The sequence below is a fragment of the Pinus tabuliformis genome, chromosome 3_1, assembly GCF_031772625.1.
Source record: "Pinus tabuliformis cultivar Carrire ecotype Pingquan chromosome 3_1, CPIR1, whole genome shotgun sequence".
In the NCBI taxonomy this organism is placed as follows: domain Eukaryota; kingdom Viridiplantae; phylum Streptophyta; class Pinopsida; order Pinales; family Pinaceae; genus Pinus; species Pinus tabuliformis.
Window position 1 is genome coordinate 385054943 of NC_142301.1, and position 21848 is coordinate 385076790.

Genomic DNA, 21848 nt, shown 5'->3' on the forward strand with positions numbered 1-21848 from the left:
AACTAGATGGTTGATTTTATTGCAGGAATTCGATATCACAATCAAGGACCGGCCTGGCAAAGAGAACCCTGTAGCCGATTTTCTCTCGAGAATGACAAAGCCAATTGATGCAGTAGCAGTTGAAGATCAATTTCCAGACGAACATCTATTTGTTGTTGCTGTTCGAACACCCTGGTATGCCGATGTTGCCAATTACCTTGTAGTAGGTAAACTACCAAAACACTTAACCCCTAATGAGCAAAAACAGATTGTTCAGAAAATACTCGATTCTCCTGGATTGGGGGCTATTTGTTTCATACAGGGGCAGACATGCATATCAGGAGATGTGTTCGAGAAGATGAAATCTTTGACATCCTAAAAGCCTGGCACGACGGACCATGTGGGGGACACTTCGCTGAGCGTAGAACGGGACACAAAGTATTACAGACAGGATATTACTAGCCCACGATTTTCAGAGATGCAAAGAAATTCATCCAAGCCTGTGACAGCTGCCAGCGAGCAGGACGTCCTAGTCAAGCTGACGAGATGCCTCTGAAAGCTCAGTTAGTCATCGAACCATTTGAGCGATGGGCTCTTGATTTTGTTGGACCCATCAACCCCTCATCAAATCAGAGAACATATATCCTGGTGGCAACAGAATATGTCACCAAGTGGGTTGAAGCAGAAGCGTTGCCAAGAGCCACAGAGGACTCTGTTATACAGTTCCTCTTCCATCTATTTGTACGTTATGGCCTTCCAAGGGAAATATCCCAGATGGAGGACCACAATTTGCTGGTAATAGATTAGCAGCAACACTTAATAATTATCATGTCCAGCACAAAATTACTACTCCATACCACCCACAGGCGAACGGACAGGTAGAAAGCAGCAACAAGGTAATAGAATCCATCCTAACAAAAACCATTGCGTCACATAGGCGTGATTGGGCTGCCCGACTACCTGAAGCACTTTGGGCCTATAGAACAACATGGAGAAGCACCACTGGTTACTCACCTTATCAATTAGTGTTTGGAAAACAACCCATTTTCCCTATAGAGTTTGAAATCCAAACATTACGAACAACACACGAAGTTGGCTTAGATCTAACTGAGGCACAGATTAATCGACTACAACAGATCAATGAATTGGACGAAATCAGGCTCTCCGCACTACAAAATACAGCATGGATTCAACAACAGTGAGCTAAATGGCATGATGCCCTCATCAAAAACAAAGTCTTACATGAGGGAGACTGTGCTCTATTCTACGACTCTCGGTTTCAGGACTTCCTTGGGAAACTCCAGACTCGTTGGTTGGGACCATACGAAATCCAGAAGGTACATGACAATGGGACCATCACCTTAATCACCATTGACGGTTCAGGATATACCTTCAAAGTGAATGGCCAGTGAGTTTGTCTCTATCGTAAACCACTCACTCGGGAATCCTTCTGCCAATAGCTACGCAGAGACGCTGATATGGAGATTTTAGGAGAGGAAGAGAAATCTTCCTCACCTGTAATTCATTACGGAATTCATTTCTTTTCGCAATTTGTACATAATTTCTTTTCTTCAAACTTGTTTGTGCACACATAGATTTCAATCTTTCTGTCGTTCCTGAAACGAATGGCATTTGCATGTTTCTGTTGTTCCTTTTCAAAAGGAACAACACTTTTTGATTTCCTGTTGTTCCTTTTCAAAAGGAACAGCACTTTTTGATTTCCTGCTATTCCTTTTCAAAAGGAACAGCACTTTTTGATTTCCTGCTGTTCCTTTTCAAAAGGAACAACACTTTTTGATTTCTTGTTGTTCCTTTTCAAAAGGAACAACACTTTTTGATTTCCTGCTGTTCCTTTTCAAAAGGAACATCACTTTTTGATTTCCTGCAGTTCCTTTTCAAAAGGAACAACACTTTTTGATTTTCTGCTGTTCCTTTTCAAAAGGAACAACACTTTTTGATTTTCTGCTGTTCCTTTTCAAAAGGAACAACACTTTTTGATTTTCTGCTATTCCTTTTCAAAAGGAACAACACTTTTTGATTTTCTGTTGTTCCTTTTCAAAAGGAACAACACTTTTTGATTTTTTGTTGTTCCTTTTCAAAAGGAACAACACTTTTGGATTTTCTGCTGTTCCTTTTCAAAAGGAACAACACTTTTGATTTTTGCTGTTCCTTTTCTGAAAGGAACAACATTTTGATTTTTTTTGTTCCTTTTTCAAAAGGAACGCCATTGGTATGTTCTGTTGTTCCTTTTTCAAAAGGAACGACATTGCTGTGTTCTGCTGTTCCTTTTTCAAAAGGAACGACATTTGCACTTTTGAAACTTATGCTCCTTTATTGATCCAGCATTCTTCTTCTCTCTTTGTGAAACAGCTAACCTCTTGCTGGTCCAAGTGAGGATGCTTCTTGCCCCTATTCTTTCAAAGTCTTTTAGAGACAAGCGATGCACTTATGCAATGAATTTAAAAGCACAACACACTGAAATCAGGCAATTATAAATCGCTATCTTTATAAGGCTATGTATTGGTAAGAGGACAGAAGGAAGGATGTACTTATCTTTTGTTGTCATTGTCTTACTAATTTTGCCCTGATTGGTTATCTTTTATCATGCCATTCTTTTTTTTTTTTTTTTGTTCAGGAATAAGAGCAAAGGGTTTATATCCGCCTATTGAGATGATAAGACTTTTTCCACCATTCCTACTCTTAAGGAGTGTTGAACCACCCTTTGTGGATATATAAGGAAAAGTGCTTTATGAAAAAGAGAAAGAAAAAGCAAATGAATTATAAATTGTCAAATGCAGGATAGGGGGTCTCATCAAGAGCCAGCCTACCATGATCATGAGGATGGAAGCGAAGTGGCATTCCCACTATGGCCACCACACTAGGGATATGGTCCAAAAGGTATAGCAAATAAACAAACCTTGGAACAGGAGGTCTCATCATGAGCCGACCTGCCCACTCTTCGCCCCCTCCTCGTGAATGGAATTATGGTTAACTGGTTACCAAGCCAGCATAATGGCCTACACTTTGACATCACATTCCTTAATATGCACATAAAGAATCATGGTTCAGGGGGTGAAATAAACAACTCTACCAAGGTTATGGACACCTTTCGGCAGTAGAGCACTGTTAATGGTATCGAAGTCACATTAATTACACCAATAGGTAGGATACTAATACTCTTTTGTTTCTTATATCCTAGGCACTAATCATACATTATTTCCCGACTTATATACCGCATGGACATTTATTACACCAATCATGGCAAAGGACGTGACAATGACCACTTGAGATTTGGCCAGTACGACAGACGTCCTATCCCTCGACCTCGCATCATATCACAGCAGCCTCTTACGTAATACGCGATCTAACTTTACGCCTCGATTTCGGCAATCCGTTGTTTTTCTAAACATGGCATATTTTCATACGCTATTCCTTTATGACTTGGTTACAGATCGGGGTGTCGCTCCTTTCTTTGACGGCTGGGGCCGCCTATCGCATTGTGGGGGGGGAGGTTCACCTCATGATTCCCCGGGTTATGTGTCAGCTCACTATTCGGGAAAGATAGTATACCAGGAAAGGGCACAGTTTAACGGCATGACATTTCTGTTTTTTTCTATACAAGTTGTTGTTCATAACTCATTTCTGTTGCATACTCTATGTTTTTTTCTAAATCCGACGATTACTACCCTCTCCGTGTTTCAAACAGCACAAGCAGTTGTTGTTCCATTGAGAATCCACAGCGAAACCATGGGAGGCAGGGTAGTTCGAAGCGAACCACAGGAGTTGACAATCTCTGCTGCAGCTTGGGAGATCTTGGAAAAATCAGGGTGGCTGAATTATCTCAGTTGCCTGAAGGAGTCTAATGAAATAGTGGCGATGAAATTTCTGCAGAACCTACAGGACGATCACTCCATGGTGCGGGGGAAGCGGATAGTAGTCACCGACGATATAATTGCCGAAGTCTCGGGACTACCAGGCACCGGACCTGTATGGACATTGAAGAAGGAAATACTCCAGAAGATCATGGAAATTTTCCAAGATGAAGGCCAGAGCTTGTCCTGCCAGCAACGCTAGGAGAACCCTGGGCAGAATTAGCAAGAACAGTGCAAAGCTACATCACGTGTGAGGGGAGAAAAGACGTGGTAAGGCCACGACACCTTAAAATCTTAGCTGTTTTAAAGCAGAAATGCTTTGTAAACCTTCCTGCACTTTTGAATTCTTTACTTCATGACGCCGCACGAAGCCTAAAAAAGGCACAGCATGTAGAGTCAGTTGTCAGCCACCATGGCTTAATCCAACTAATAGTTAGTCATAGTCCCACCCAGCAGCAAAGCAGCTGGAAAGAATTAATTGCAATAATTGAGGGGAGAGCAACAACACCTTCCCCAAAACGTAAACATACTCTAAGCACACTAGAACGATCGGAAAAACGCAGAGAATTAAGAAAACAAAAACATGTTTCAAGCACATCCGAACGACCAAAAACCCGCCAGGAATCAGCAAAGTGTAAACATGACACTGATACACTGGAATAACCAGAGAAATGCAGAAAATCAGTCCGGTTAGCCCGGATAAGAGGAAGGCTGGAAAAACTCCAGGAAAGCACTAGCCAGCCAGTGGTAATTGAGGATGAACAACCTTCACGACCAGAAATAGAAGAAGAACAAGTTGAAGGAGAAAAGGAAGGAGAGGCCGAGGAGGCTAAGCGATCCGAAGAGGAAAACGATGAAGTAGCTGAGCATTTGGAAACAGAAGCCGAGCCTCCTGAGACAGAAGCCGAGCCCCCTGAGACAGAAGTTGAACATCCTGAGATAGAAGCCGAGAACCCTGAAATGGAAATTGAGCATCCTGAGGCAGAAGATGGACAATCCAGGCAGGAGGAGGAAATGGGACAGCAGGTAGGTAGCCCACCACAGGACCCAGTGGGAGAAGAGGAATTGGCCACAATCTTGGCCAATATGGGTGAGTATGGCCAACCTTCCACTCCATCCTACCTCCGCGACAAACCCCAGGAAGAAGATGTACCCGAAAAACCACATGCAGAAGAGGCAGAAGAAGGAACTCTGCCCGTTCATGATGAGAAGGAGATAGGAGATACTGAGAGGGAACAATCTGTTCCCACGGCACCAGAGGAAATTCCAGAGGAAGTGAGGATAGAAAGCGAAGCCACGGAACCAGCTAGGGTTCTTACCCCAGAACAGCCAGCACAAAACAGTGAAGAAGCACCCCAGGAGAAAGATCAAGGGACTAGTCACGACCCAGAACGCAGCAAAAAGCCTGCTGTTCCTTCTAATAAAACATTGGAAATTAGAGAATTACGAAAGGAACAGCGGAGGTTATTGAGCATAATAGCCTAGCTCCACCAGCAGATCAGGATCCTGAAAGCAAGGCAGAGGACAAGGAAGACCTCCAGTAAGAAGAAGATGACCACTGTAGTAAGAAACCGCAGGATAAAATGGCAGAGGACTAAAAATCGCTCTGTTGATCAAAACCCTGCCCAAAATCCAACTGCTGTTCCAATTGAAGCTGAAAATCCAACTGCTGTTCCAAATGAAGCTGAAGGCCCAGCTGCTGTTCCAAATGAAGCTGAAGGCCCAGATGCTGTTCCAAGGGAAGCTGAAGGTCCAGCTGCTGTTCCAAATAATGCTGAGGGACAGACTGCTGTTCCATTTGAAAAGGAACAGCTGCCAGCTGGTATTCGTGTTAAAAAAGAAAAGGACAACAAGGAGATTCAAACAGAGGCACCACCCTCAGGGGTGATAAGGGTTCTGAACTCAAAACAATGCAATAAGAAAGTTTAGGTAAAATTCCCGACCTCCACTGATGCATGGAAAAGAGATCCAAAGACAAGGACCTTGCACAAAGGATTGAAACAGGCTCAACAAGAAATGGAGAAGCTTAGAGAGCAAACAGTCCCTCGTGAGAAGTATGAAGAACTCCAACAACAACTAAGGAACGTCAATCAATCCGAAAGTCAGGCCTTTGAAGGGTGGAAAAAGGAACAGGAGAAAGTTGCAAAGGTAACCCGTAGGCTAGATATTGTTATCAAACAGATGGATACCTTATGTTCTTTATACAATGACGTTTTAGCATGTAGGACCCCTGCCAAAAACTATGCTATGTTTTTATTGGAACAATACTTACAATTAAAAATAAAGGCTGTTAAAGCAGGTGCCCGATACAAATTAATACTGTCAATGACTTTATAGATTGTTGTAAACATTATGGAGGGAAGGTCCAGAGATTTCTATGTCAATTTTATTTGCATAACCTCGTGCTAGATCAGGAGACTGAGTTGAACCCTGGCCCTTTTGTTGGGGACATTCAATTGCAAGCATTCATCTCATTCAGGGTTAATCAGATTAAATGGCTCAAAGCCTATAACACTTTCCAGAGACAGGAAAATGGCCTAGACTTGTGGGTAAGGGCTGAGCCTAGGGACCCAGTACGGCTATGGAAAACACATAGAAACCTTATGAGAACTCCTGTGTCATCGAAATGTTAGGACCCATGCACGAGGCACTCATTTGACAAAGTTTAGAATATTTTCTTTCTATCAAAGACCTTGCCATTGATGCAGCCAAATTCCGGTACCAAACCTCTAATCCAAACATCCAGCTCAGGGAGCCATTTAAGTATGAGAATTTTCAATTAGCTGCCAATCGTTTGAACCTCTATGGTGAAAGCATTTTGAGGGCAGGGCCATCCTGGTTAGGATATAGATTCCGCAGTCCAATTATCTGACACCTTGCACCTGAATCAAGCCCTATATGAGATGCCTGAGGGTCAGACAAGCCAGTTCTTTGACTACCTAGTCACTCAACATCGTTGTAGGCCTCCGCATGAGATTCCTTCTCCAACCTACTCTCTCACTGCTTTGCATTTCAACTACAATGTTTTCATGAGGGCATGAAATAGGTAAGCAAGGGGGTGTGTGGAGTACTAAAAATGTATGTTTTTAATGATCATTTCAGTGGCTTTTCAGTAGGACTTATGAATCTTTTACATCATGAATGTCAAAAACAATAGAGAATTATGATAAAATATGTGGAATTAGTATGCAAGACTTATCCGCTAATAGTTGTCATTCTCCTGTGCAGGAAAGGGTAAAAACAAGGAGCTACTGTTCCAAAGAAGAAGATAAGAACAGGGTAACTGCTATCCCTTTGACGAAGGACCGAGTGCAAACGAGGCAAAGCAGGCTGAAGCAAACTGGTCCAGAAAAGGAGGAGAAGGCACCAGCTCGGCGGAGGAGAAAAGAAGTGATTAGGGATTAACAGTTTGGCGAATCCCTCAGGATCTTAGATCTTGAGGGATCGCTACTTTATTTATCTTATCACTTAGACATCTACGTCGTTACCCTTATATAAAGGGATGACACTATTAGTCTGAGGGGCTGCTTTTATGTAACTTTTTGTTAAAGACTGAACTTTTATCGAGTGTCGTTGAACTTGGCTCATTGTACTTTCTATTTTATGCATTAATATAAAGTTGGTGATTATCTTATCTTTGCGTCTGGATTAGCTTAAAGCGGTGTACCCTTGAGGCTAAGGGCCCGACCCTGGAGGACACTTGCTTCTGTATCACTACGATTTGATTTCTGCATGGTTTGCTTATCGTCACTAGTTGGTAATCTGATATGCTTTATAAGTTACATCACATGCTCTGCTAAGATTCGTTCATTAATGTTCTTTCCATTGACTCTGCATTATATTATCAATACTTTCGGAGTGGATGAAATCTTATTAGACTTAATTGAACAGTGTTATCATTGTGTTATGGAGCTTCTATGCTGAGTATGTGTGTTAAGGTAATTATCTGAAAGGTGTGTTCTTTATGATTCAGGATTCATGCTGTTCCATTTTGAAACACAGTTGTAATTCCTGTTGATGATTGGTATTAAATCAGATTACTTCTTTAGATTGTTATGTGTGTATGATTTTCACATGTTGTTCCATAATTAAGAGTTATTGATGTTCCTTTAGTTGGTTGCATGATTTGCTTGAGAATGAAAGATTGGAGTTTTGATTACAATGAGAGCATCTGAGTTGATAGGATATAGTTTGATTGTTACTCGCGAGGTTTAGTTATAGTAATTGCTGTTCCATTTTAAGCTGTTCCATTCTAGATTCGATGTTCAATTTCCTATTTTTTGTTCCATTTTTATCTGCCGTTTCATTTACTCGCATTTGGTGTGAGAGACGATCTGTGGCTATAGTGAGCCTCTACTTTTACTGCCTTGCTCCGAGACCCGTGATCCATGCTCTAGTTTCCTTTCCATCAGTTTCCAAAGGGATGGGCTATTGCTGTCGAACCCTTGACTGATAAAGTTGCCTAGCTTTAAGAGTGTGTGCTTTAGTCATTTGAAGGAACTTAGTCATTGATAAGCATTAGTTTACTCTTGTGTTTTTGTAGGACACTGTACTACTAGCATTACTCTGACAAATAGCCTCAGATTGAGTCACTCTTTGAAATAACCAAACGTTCCCAGATTGACATATTAATGTGAGGTAATTAGAGGTGAAAGAGACCCTTTTTATAGCTCTACACCAGCAACACCTTTTAGTCTTCTATCATATCCCTCACAAAGTGATATTGAACATCAATGTGCTTTGTTTTTGAATGATATGCATGGTTCTTTGCCAAGAAAATTTCACTTTGGCTGTCATAGTTTATCCTTATAGCTCCCTGTAGTAACCCCATATTTGAACACAATTTTTGCAACCAAACTGATTTCTTGATTGCATTAGTGGCTACCATGTATTCTACCTCTGTAATTGATAGTGCCACTACAGATTGTTTCTTACTCATCCAACTGAATGCACCTCCAAATAGGTTAAACACATACCCACTTGTAGATCTTCTTTGATCCATATATCAAGCCGAGTCTGCATCAACAAAGCCACAAATATTCAACACTCTGTCCAATCCTGGTCTTCCTTAGTATCACAAACCATAATCACTTGTGCCACGCAAATACCTAAAAACCTGCTTCACTGTTGTCCAGTGCTCCTTCCCTAGTTTTGACATAAACCTACTCAATACTCCCACTACATGTGAAATGTTTGGTCTAGTACAGACCATCGCATACATCCGGCTACTGACCGCACTTGCATATGGAACATGGGACATGTCCTCTTCCTCTTATTTTGTCTTGGGACACTGTTTAGTAGATAACTTTACACCTATAGGAATAGGAACCTTCACTGGTTTACTATCGTGCATATTAAAGCACTGCAATATTGTCTTGACATATTTTCTCTGGTTTAACCAGAGTTTCCTCTTTGTCCGATCTCTTTTAATTTCCATGCCCAAAATATAGTTTGCAACACCAAGATCTTTCATGTCGAATTTGGAGGACAAATGGGTCTTCAAATCCTGAATAATTTCTTTGTCATTTCCAATTAGCAACATATCATCCACATACAAGACTAGATAAATAACGCAGTAACCAATTAATTTAAAATATGCACAGTAATCTGCTTTGCTTCTAGTGAAGCCATGTCCCTGTATAAATGTATCAAATTTCTGATACCACATCCTTAGTGACTATTTTAACCCATACAACAACTTCTTTAACTTGCATACCAGTTCTTTCTTACCCTTCACCACAAAGCCTTCAGGTTGGTTCATGTAGATCTCCTCTTCTAGATCCCCGTGAAGAAATGTTGTCTTCACATCCATCTGTTCTACCTCAAAATCAAAAGCAGCAACAAAAGATAAAAGTAATATAATAGAAGTTACCTTGGCAACAGGAGAAAAGATATCACCAAAGTGAATTCCCGACACCCAGGAATAACCTTTTTCTACCAACCGAGCTTTGTATTTCTCCACCATTCCTTCTACATTTGTCTTCTTCTTGAACACCCATTTGATGCCAACGGGTTTCCTTCCAGCCGGCAACTCCACCAGATCCCAAGCCTCATTTTTGTGCAAAGATTCCATTTCATCAATCATGGCCTCTTTCCAAAGTTTTCCATCCTCTGAATCTAATGCTTCCTTCACAGTTCTAGGACCATCATCAGTAATAGATAAAGAAAAATTTGAACAGAAAGTAGATGGACTATACCTTTCTGGCTGCCTTCTTTCTCAAACTGATCTTCTCACACCTGAATTTTGTGGCTCTTCATCTTCTGATTCCTCCTCTTGCTGTAGAGTCTGATTCTTCCTCCTTTAGCTCAAACTATATCTTCTCAGGTTCCTTTGGTTGGGCTTCATGTTTAATAAAATCTTTCACCTCTCTGAACACCACATCTCAGCTTTACACAACCTTCCTTGTTACTGGGTTCCAAACCTTATAACCCTTTAAACCATCCTTATACCCAATAAAGATACACTTTTCGGATTTATTATCCAACTGCGGTCATTCCTCCTTTGGAACATGTACATATGCATCGCATCCAAATACCCTCAGATGTGAAAGAGAGTGATCCGGATTTAAACAGGAACGCAACAAATTATAGAGATAACCATATACACAAAGATGCAGCGGAAATAATACTTCATTTCATTAATGGAAAATACTGAAATATGCTTACAACCAGAAATGGAAATAAACCAGCTGGGGCGATGGTAGCTTATCTCTGAGAAGAGATGTGATGGCTACATGCCTCTGAACTGTCTTACAATGAGGCTTGAAGGCCTATTTATTGTTGAGAAACAGTGGAAAAACCCTTAACATTCCAAAACCTAACCCTAGAAGATGAAACGCCAAACTATGGGCCCTGTTTGGGGTAAGTTGGTACATCAACTTCTCGGGGTCGTAACTTTGGCATATGATCTCCGTTTGATGCATACAATAGCTCGTTAGAAAGATCTATCCGATCACTATCATTGTTGGAATGGCAACATCGATCCATTCCATGGACCCATGTTGCCCCTGGATTCCCCAAAAAACGTCGTTTAGGGTCTCAAAACGGCTCCGGAAGTTCAAGACCCGAAAAACTGCTAAAAATAGTAAGTTGTGCTACAATTAAGGAAACTGAAAATGCTGAGAAGAACAATGGTGGGGGTCCAGGTGGACTTGGCAGGTGGCCACCAATATCCACCTGGATCATTCCTCCCCCCTTAGGAAGCAATGGTCCCCATTGCGTTGAGCTCCTCCATGAGATGAGGAAACTTTTGTTGAACTTGTTCCCTGGTGAGCCACTTGCCCTGCTGAAGGAGTTGGCCTACTTTGACAACTCGATACAGTTGGATATTCTGTTGGCGAGTGTTCTTGATCTGTGTGTCCATGATCCGATCAGCTGCAGCTTGTTCCATGCAATCTGGATTTAATTCTATGGGTTTGAGCTGTTCTGCAATGTCGGATGTGTCTAGCAATGGTGGAAAGTATGGCCGAAGGCGGTCCACATTGAACACTGGGTGCAGGCCAAGGAATGGGGGAATGCTGAGCTCAAATGCATTGTCTCCCATAGCCTTAGTAATGGTGTAAGGACCATATCGGAGTGGTCTCAATTTCTGATAGGCTCCAGTAAGGCATTCCTTTTGCAAATGCAACCAGACTTTGTCGCCCACCTGAAACTTGTGTGGCACCCGATGTTGATCATGTCGCTGCTTGTACTTGGCATTTGATTTCTCGAGAATGTCATGGACCTGCTGGCAAATGTGTTGGATGCGCTCAATGAAGCTGGTGGCCTTGTCTGTTTCGGACTGGACATGAGCTGAATTTATGTGAGTAGCGGCAAGTGGCATGGCCACATCAATGGGGCATAGTGGTTGGAATCCCAAACCCACCTGAAAAGGGCTATGGCCAGTGGAGTTGTGAAGAGCTCGGTTGTAGCTGTGCTGAACATAGGGGAGGCTCTCGTCCCATGTGTGTGGATGCTTTGAGTTATACATGCGCAGAATGTGCACAATCATCCTATTGACAACCTCTGTCTGGCCATCAGTTTGAGGATGGAAGGCTGTGGAGTTCGTGAGTTTGGTGTCCAGCATTGACCAGAGACTCGACCAAAATGTGCTGAGAAACCTACTGTCCCGATCTGAGATGATAGACTATGGGATCCCAAAGTGCACCCACACTCGTTCAAAGAAGAGTTTAGCAGTGGCTTCTGCTGTGATATTCTTCTTGCAGGCCACCATAATGGCCATATTCGAGAACCTGTCGACGACCACAAAAACACAGTCATTTCCATGCTTAGTGGAAGGAAGGCCTGACATGTAATCCATGGAAATGGATTCCCAAGGTCGACTAGGGGTAGGCAACGGGGTATAGAGGCCGTGCTTCTTAATGGTCGGTTTGGCAATGGCACAGGCAGTACATGATCTGATGTACTTCCCAACATCTTGTCGAAGATTCAGCCAATAGAAATAATTTTGCAGAACTGCCACTGTTTTCTCGACCTCAAAATGCCCAGCAGCCCGACTGTAGTGGGCTTCCCAAATCATCTTGGCACGCTCGCTTGAAGGAACACAAAGGTGACTGAGGTGGCATAATAGGGCATCCTGGAGGTGAAAATCTGGAACATGCCGACCCTCCAAGAGTGTCTGGTATGTGTGGCCAAATTCTGGGTCTCTTTTGTAGAGAAGTGGCCAATCAGAAGTCTCGTGCCCACAAGAGTTGAGCACGGCGGTTAACGCCATGATCGGTGGTCGACTAAGGCAATCTGCAACATTATTGGTGCTGCCCTTCTTATACTTGATATTCAAGTGGAACTGTTGCAGGCATGTAGACCACTTCTGATGGCGATCATTCTGCAATTTCCCTTGGGTCTGTATGAACTGCAGGGGTCGGTGGTCTGTGTGGATGACCGTTTCCTTCCCCAAAATGCAATGCTTCCATTGTCAGCAAGCCTATACAATGGAATACATCTCTTTATCATAAGTGGGGTACTTCCGGACTGTGTCTGAAAGTGTTTCACTGTGATATGCCACTGGATGTCCATGTTGAGTAAGGACTGCCCCAATAGCATAGTCAGAGGCATCTGTCTCGACCTCAAATGGTTGTTGTAAATCTGGTAACGCGAACGCTGGTGCCGTGCAGAGGCGATCCTTCAACTCCATGAATGCCTTCTGTTGAGATTCAGACCAAAAGAATCTTGCTTTCGCCCCTCACTTGGTGACTTGACTCAAGGGCCAAGAAATATGAGAAAACCCCAACACAAACCTGCGGTAGAAGTTGGCAAGACCTAGAAAGTTGCGGAGCTCTGTTAGAGTGGTTGGAGAGGGCCAATCCCGAATGACTTGGATCTTGGCTGGATCGACATGCACCCCCTATTTATCAATGATGTATCCCAGATACTGAACCTGGGTCATGCCAAAAGTGCATTTCTCTAAATTGGCACATAGCTTGTGTTGCCGCAGTGTTTGGAGAACCTGTCGGATGTGATGGAGGTGCTCTTCCCAACTATGACTGAAGATCAAAAATGTCATCCAAGTATACTACTACAAAGGAGTTGGTGAATGGTCGCAAGATGTCATCCATTAGCCTCATGAAGGTTGCAGGAGCATTCGTCAATCCGAAAGGCATAACCAACCATTCGAAGAGGCCCTCCTTGGATTTGAAGGCAGTCTTCCACACATCAGAGGGTTTGGTTGGTACCTGGTGATATCCTGACTTCAGATCGATCTTGCTGAAATATTTCGCCCCCTTTAGTTGGTCTAGGAGGTCATCAATCCGCGGGATTGGGTACCTATTACGGACAGTGATCTTGTTCAGCGCCCGATAGTCAATACAGAGTCTCCACGTCCCATCCTTCTTCTGTACCAACACGATCGGGCTCCCACAAGGTGATGAACTCGGACGGATGTGACCTTTCTGCAGGAGCTCCTGAATTTGCCTCTTGATTTCATCGTTCTCCAGAACGAAGCGCCGATAAATTGGTCCATTGGGTAGCGGCGCACCTGGGGTCAGATCAATGGAGTGCTTGACTTGACAGTGCAGAGGAACCCCTGCCGGGGAGGTGAAGATGTCCTCGTACTCCTCCACAACCTTGTCCATCTGTAGTTGTCATGCAGAGGGACCCCGTCTGGAGGCCGCGGCCACTGTCTTCTTCTTTCCTTGAGGGCGTATCATCAGGAAAACAAATTTCCTGGTTTTGGAAATGATCTTACTGCATTGTTTTGCAGTAATCAAAGAGATGGTGGTAGGTGGTGCTACCTCTGGTATCCTGTACAACTTATTTCCCAATGTAATAATAACAGCACGGGGCCTTGATTCATACACAACATGTTGCTTCCACAAGTATGGTTGTCCTAGTAATACATCACAAACTTCAAGGGGAGCAATGTCACACAATACCTCATCCGTGAAGGGCTTGATGTTGTATGGAAGGTGACACTGCTGGCTCACGCGAAGATCTCGTCCTTGGTGAAGCCACCCAATGGTGTATGGTTGTGGATGTGCTGTGGTTAGTAAGCCCAACCGCTTCATGACCTCTGCCGAAATGAGGTTCTTTTGACTCCCGCTATCAACAATGAACTGTATCGGGGAGCCCTTTACCCACATCTGGGAGTGGAAGAGATGCTCCTCCTCCTCTGGATCTTCGGGTTCATTTTTCTGGATCTTTGCGGTAGCAACAGTGGCGCTGGGATCCGCATCAATGATCTGCTTCCCTTTTTCATTCCCCTTCTCAGGTTCTGACTCAGAGTCGGAACATGCATCTGATTCTGAAACCTTTAGCTCAGCCACCAGTGACTGCTTGCCCCGACACTCACTTGTGTTGTGAGTGGAGCTCTTATGGAACTCGCAGCATTTTCCAGTGTCCTTTCTCGGCTTCACGGCGTTGTTCTTTGCTTGCAGCTTCAGCTGGTTGTCTTGGGCTGTCCTGCCTTGGCTTTGTCCTTTGTTCTATGGTTTAGGGGCACCTTTCCCCTGCTTTGGATTCGCAGATCCAAAGTCTCGCTTCTTTTGTTTAAACTTCTGCTCGACCTTGACGGCATATCGGTATGCGGCGCCGAGCGAGGATATGTTTAGGAATTGTATTTCTTCCTGGATGTACTTGTGCAGGCAGCCACGATATTTGAGTATCAAATGTTGCTCTGAATCCTTGATACCCAACTTCGTGCGAAGGGTATGGAAAAGATTGGTGAACTCTGGCACGTCTTGGTCCCTTCCCTGTCGCAGCGTGGTCCACTTGATGTATTCATCCTCATAGCTTCCAACAGGGTAGTACTGCTCCTTGATGGCATCCCGGAATGAATCCCAGGTGGGTGCGGCTGAAAATAGTGAGCCAGTATTTTCATCCTTCTACTCGCAGTAGGTTTCCCACCAGTCCTTGACGTGGGGGGCTGCTTTGAGAAGAGCAAAAACATTCTTTTCCCGACTCGAAAATTCATGAACAGAAAAATAACCCTCTAGCAGATTTAACCATTTATCTACGACATCTGCGTTTATCTGACCCTTGAATATGGGGATTTCAAAATTAACTTGTACCTTAAAGGGTGTGGTGTTTCCAGAGTAGCTGCTAGAAGCCGATGCGTTACTTCTGGGTAGCCGCTGAAGGATCTGGGCAAAGTTGTCCATCATCGCATTCCGTTGTCGCTCGAGGGCTTCTTCGAGCAAGATTTTGATGGGATCTCCTGCCCCCTCGTCTTTCTTCTCATCCGCCATGGGAGGCCGTCGGGATTTGCGAGGCTGGTCTTGCAAAGGTTCAACCAGTTCAAGCCCTAACTCCTTATATCCCGACCTTGTTGGGGACATGCAAAGAAAAACAGAGAGAAAGCAGACCGCTCTGATACCACTGATCCGGATTTAAACAGGAACGCAACAAATTACAGAGATAACCATATACACAAAGATGCAGCAGAAATAATACATCATTTCATTAATGGAAAATACTGAAACATGCTTACAACCAGAAATGGAAATAAACCAGCTAGGGCGATGGTAGCTTATCTTTGAGAAGAGATGTGATGGCTACATGCCTCTGAACTGTCTTACAATGAGGCTCGAAGGCCTATTTATTGTTGAGAAACAGTGGAAAAACCCTTAACATTCCAAAACCTAACCCTAGAAGATGAAACGCCAAACTATGGGCCCCGTTTGGGGTAAGTTGGTACATCAACTTCCCGGGGTCGTAACTTTGGCATACGATCTCCGTTTGACGCTTACAATAGCTCGTTAGAAAGATCTATCCGAGCACTATCATTGTTGGAACGGGCAACATCGGTCATCGGTCCATTCCATGGACCCATGTTGCCCCCGGATTCCCAAAAAAACATCGTTTAGGGCCTCAAAACGGCTCTGGAAGTTCAGGACCCCAAAAACTGCTAAAAATAGTAAGTTGTGCTATAATTAAGGAAACTGAAAATGCTGAGAAGAACAATGGTGGGGGTCCAGGTGGACTTGGTAGGTGGCCACCAATATCCACCTGGATCAGAGAGGGTCCCTTACCATTCCATACCTCTTGTGGAGTCTTATCCTCCAACGCTGATGAAAGTGATCTGTTCAGGTAACATACTGTCTCCACTGCCTCTGCCCAGAATTCCTGTCCTAACCTGGCACCACTGAGCATGCTTCTTGCCCTTTCCATCAACCTCTTGTTCATTCTTTCTACAACTCCATTTTGCTGAGGTGTATATGGATTAGTATTCAACAGTGCTATACCACACTTCTCACAGAGTTCTTCAAATTCCTTACTGCAAAACTCTCCACCATTATTTTCCCTTAGCACCTTTACCTTCTTCTCTGTCTGGCTTTCGACCAAAGCCTTAAATTATTTAAACCTATCAAAGATTTTAGATTTATTATTAAGGAAATATATCCATGTATTCCTTGAGAAGTCATCTATAAATGATGCATAGTACACAGACTTACCTAGTGATGGAACCTTCAAAGGTCCAAACACATCACTGTGAACAAGCTCTAATATTTGTTTCGCCCTCTTACTACCAGAGGGGAAACTCAACCGATTCTACTTCCCATATAAACAATTTTCACAGAAATCAAATTCCAAAGAGCTATTACTCAGACCTTCTACCATACATTTACCATGAAGTATTTGAAGGCCCTTCTCTCCAATATGTCCAAGCCTTTGATGCCACAACATCATCTTCTCGCCAAGGACCACTAGATTTTCTACTCCACTTTCAGGAAGCACAGAACTATTGTACCCATCAACGACAGTGCTACCTTGTAGCTTGTATAAATTTCCAATCCGAAATCCCCACATCAATACAAGTGTTCCCCGAACCATCTTGCAGGTATCCTTCTCAAACACTATTTTTACACCTACATCATCGAGCTTGCTTACATAAATTAGATTTCTAGCCAATGCAGGAATATGTAGAACACTTGGAACTGTTCTAACCCTTCCACCTTGCAACTTCAACTTTAATTTTCTACGACCAAGGATTCTAGCCTTCATATCATTCCCTAAGAAGACATCACCACCATCATATTTCTCATACTCGCAAAACCACTCCCTATGGGGAGTGAAGTGAAAGGATGCACCTGAGTCAATCAACCATGCCTCATGATCTACATGTGTACTTGAAGAAGCCAAGTACACATCCCCACCTTCAATTGAGGTGGTTTTCGCCTCTACAAAAGGAGCATCATCAGATCCCTTTCCTTTGTCAGGAGCTTTATACTTACAGTCCCTTTTATAGTGCCCTTCCTTTCCGCATTTCTAGAACACCACCTTTACACGCTTTCCTAGAGATTTAGATCTCCCTCTAGATTTAGATCTCCCATTCGATGACTTATTTTTTTTTCTATTCTGGGACTGTGCTCTTACAGACAAGGCATCACCGTTCTGGATCTCCATATTTTTTTGTCTCATCTCCTCCGTCAGCAAGGATGAGAGTATTTCATCAAAATGCAAGGTAGTTGCATTGCTACCTATTGCAATAACCAGACTATCCCATAAATCTGGTAGAGAACACAACAAACTAATGCACTTATCTTCATCTAAAATTTTGATATCAACAGACGATAACTAACTTACCACAGTATTAAACGCATTTAGATGCTCTGTCACTGAGTCTCCATCTTTCATCCTCAGGTATTACAAATTTTTCTGTAGGAACAGTTTATTCACCAGAGGCTTAGATTGGTACAAATTCCATAACTTGTCCCACAAAGCCTTCATTGTAGCTTCCCTTGATACATTCAGCAATACTGAATTTGAGGCACATAATCGTATTGTGCTCTTTGCCTTTCGATCGAATTTCTTCTATTCTTCATTGGACACTCCCATTGGTTTAGTACCTAGATCTACCGTGATCCACTGAGCTTTATCCACCAACATATTCTCCATGTTGAGTTTCCACAACTCAAAACTATGACCATTAAATTTCTCGATGTCTATCTTTCCACTACTCGCCATCTTCTTTCACCACCAGAATCAATCTCACAGATCTCCCACCGAAAAAGGTTTACCACAGGCCCGAGTGAAACCGCTCAGCAACAAAGGCATCCCCTTGAAGCCAAAACAACTCTAATACCAAATGTAGGTTTTAACCTTATACAGAAATTACCTACATACAAATTCTAAAACACAAAAAATAAACAATGCGAGAGGATAACACATAAAACACATATACACAGAGATTTTCCCCTAGATCCCAAAACTCGGACTATCAGCTTGATTTTTCATTATATTCCTTTCAATGTTACAATACATATTTATACATGTCGAAGCATCTAATACCATGGACCAAAAACCATCACGTCCAAAACCATGGACCAAAAACCATCGCATCCAAAACCATGTGTGAAAATCATGCACACAACCATAGGTAGGTCTGCCCAGACCCCATAGAGTGGGGTTACCTATACCCCTCAAACCCCCTGAGATTTCCCCTGCTACGCATTCAACAAAACAAATGGGGGGCTCCACCCCCCTTCTAGCCCCTTAGTTAACTATGTGGGCTAGTCATGGAAAGAATATAACACAACCCAACGTGATGCTCTAATTGGTAGGAAACGTAGGAGAGAAATAATGAGGGGCCGTGTCATTCTCTAAAGAACAATCAACCCAATTGATCAAAGAGGATAGACTAAAGTGAACCACATAGGCCAAATAAATGTCTTCATAGTCGAGCTAAATGGGACTGAGCAACATGTAGTCACCAAAAGTGTCAAGATTAGATTCATTTGTTACTAACCAAGGATTACATGGATTAGAACAAGAAGGTATCATGTTGATATAGGCAACCAAAGTAGATTTTTTGCGAATCATTAAGCATTCCAACCCCAACATGTTGATATGGGTGTGGGGTTTCCCCCATGAGCGGGATTCTTCTAGTAACTTGAGAACTAGATGAAAATAAAGTGATTTGATCAATGGCAATTATGTTGCCTTTATGAGGAAAGGTGATCATTCTAAAATATGTCAAAACAATAAAATCTATAACATAGACCCACATACAACCTAGTAGAAGATTATAATCTATAAATCCATTGATAACTTTGACTTTTACTGATACAACCTTGCCTCCTAATTCTACTTATTTAAAATTCAAAATACCACATGGTTCATAGCTTCTTCCTTCAAAATCCTTTAGAGTGGTCAGTGAATAACTTAATTGGGGAGAACCAATGGCCTTCCAAAAATACATGGTCATAATATAGGTTGAGGCTCCCTTGTCCATAGTGGAATGATGGATATTCTTACTATGAAGAACAACGTCAATCATGAAAGCTAATTGAGCCAAATGTTGAGGTGTATGGTTCTCATGGTTAAAAGATACTAGGTTGGAATCCAAAGGATCAACATCTTATTGTGGAAAGAAAAGCCTTCTTTTGGGTGACGCAACTTTGCAAAACCTCAAGAGTCAACATAGCTGAAGGAGCTTGAGCCAGATCCTCAACTATGTTATAATTTTGAGTAGCTCTTGTGTGAGGGTTGAATGTATATTTATGGATAACACCTTTGGGAGGCTTAATCATTAACTCAGTAGGTACGTCATTTGGAGTACGATCTGATGGAGAAGTAGTTGAACTCGCAAGTTGACCAATAGCTTGACCATTTAAGGGATTCACATTACTATAGTATTTATTTTAGGAAGCCACCATAACATAATTTTTGGCCTTAGCAGAGGAAAGAATCAAAACCAAGTTACAGGAAGCAGGATCCATGACAACCATATTGGTCTCCTTATTCAGAAACAAATCCATCAACGCAATGGCTGTAGAAAATGATTTGAGGAATTGATTCACTTCCTATCGGTGTGGAAAATCATGAGTGAAATTATCCTCATTACATATCAAGCATGGGTAATGGGGTTTCCACTTTTACTTAGAAGAGTAATTGTTTTGTTTATCCTACAGGGGGTTATCTTTCTTCTTTTTACCATTATTTTTCTTCTTACTTCCTAGTTGTTGATATTTTCCTTTGGAATATTGAATGACATTGATCTTGGAAGTAGAATGCGTAAGAGTGGAAGGAGGGCTTTTATCTACCACAACAAGAGTGGAACCAAATGGTTGACTCTTCAACTATTGGATGGCAAAACCAATCATGCCATCAGTGAGATGTGATTATTTAATAGGAGGTTGAGAAATAGTATTGGAATATGGAGGAGCATTTGGTATTTTATCATAGAGCATTGTAGATTGGGTATAGATGAGATCCAAATACTAGGCACAAAAAATTACCTACTCTTCGATCACAACTCTGCGTTTGGCGAGATCTTATGTGATAGATGGAAACAAAGACTTAATGAACCATTTAACTAACAATTGGTCAAGAATTTTTTTTTTAACCAAATGATGATGACGTCATCACGCATGAATGTGATCATAGATGTGAGTGGCATTTCTATGTTTGAAATTTGTTAAAAGTTCAGTTCTAGTCTCAAACATGATGGGTAACTAGAAATGTCTTAGGAATGTTGTAGTCAAGGAGCTAAATTTTTTGAACAAAGATCATGCTAATTCAATATACCATTTTGCTACCATAATGGTGAGTGTATATTGGAAAAGACGTAAACGAGAAGAATCATCATTGAGAGAGTTTGAAGAACACCATAAATTATAAGTCATCACGTGTGTGGATGTGTCTTCTCACAAATTTCCATTGAATTTAGGGATATCACTAGGAAATTTTGTGTGAATAACCGACAACCAAGGAGAATGAGTAATGGGATCATTAGTGAGCCTGTTCAGATCTAGAAATTTGAGAGTTGCTACAAATGGAAACTTCCTATTGAGGTCCAGTGGAGGGTACCCTTGGTAAGATGGGATAGCCTAAGAAAATGGTATATGTGTCCCAGGATAGGGAGGATTTTGATAACCAATATAGACATAACCTTTCTTCCCAATTCCAGGGTAAACTTGTAAATGTTGAAACAAATGGGTTTGGATTTTCTCACCATAAGGCATTTGAGGGATACCTTGATATGGTTAATATTGTTTCCTTGTGGGATTTTGCATCTTTGAAACATAAGTTTTGTTAGGTTTTTCTTGCGCCGCACCATATACATTTTGACTGAATTGAAATTGAGGAATGACCTAACTAAGATGTTGTGATTGTAAGTTACCTTGATATGGCTTGAGAGGTGCTAGATACTGACAAAGTAGGTTGAGTTAAAGATGTAACTTTTAAAGGTTAGATTACATTCGCTTGAGCTTAAACAGGTTGAGATATGGATTGTTGAACACAGATCTGAGATGTAGGTGGAACAAGTTGAGAAACCAAATAGGAAGCCATAATGAAACCAGGTTGTACATGTGCAATAGGTTTCCAAACATTAGCAACTATTCCTGAATGTGGAGGGCTCATATGAGGATGAGAACTAAATGGAGGAGATGGAAATATCCCTACAATAGGTTGACCCCTATCGAAAGAAGAGGATAATACAGATGCAAATACTGCCTAAGAGGAGGCTTCCCAATAGGAGGTCGATTAGGTTGTTGTAGGTGTCCATACCCACTAACATAAGGACCATCTTGTTGCTAAACTGTAGGAGTAGATGGAGGA

The 21848-nt window shown here is 42.2% G+C and overlaps 1 protein-coding gene across 1 annotated transcript in view; it reads left to right on the forward strand.

The window, feature by feature from the left end:
- Window positions 1-4491: 4491 nt before the first annotated feature.
- LOC149187341 (F-box/kelch-repeat protein At1g80440-like) overlaps window positions 4492-21848 on the forward strand; it is a 53792-nt gene continuing 36435 nt past the window's right edge. The window contains exons 1-2 of the mRNA XM_089409632.1: window positions 4492-4540; window positions 4630-4852. Coding sequence (XP_089265758.1) covers window positions 4492-4540; window positions 4630-4852 — 272 coding nt within the window. The remainder of the gene's footprint in view (window positions 4541-4629; window positions 4853-21848) is intronic.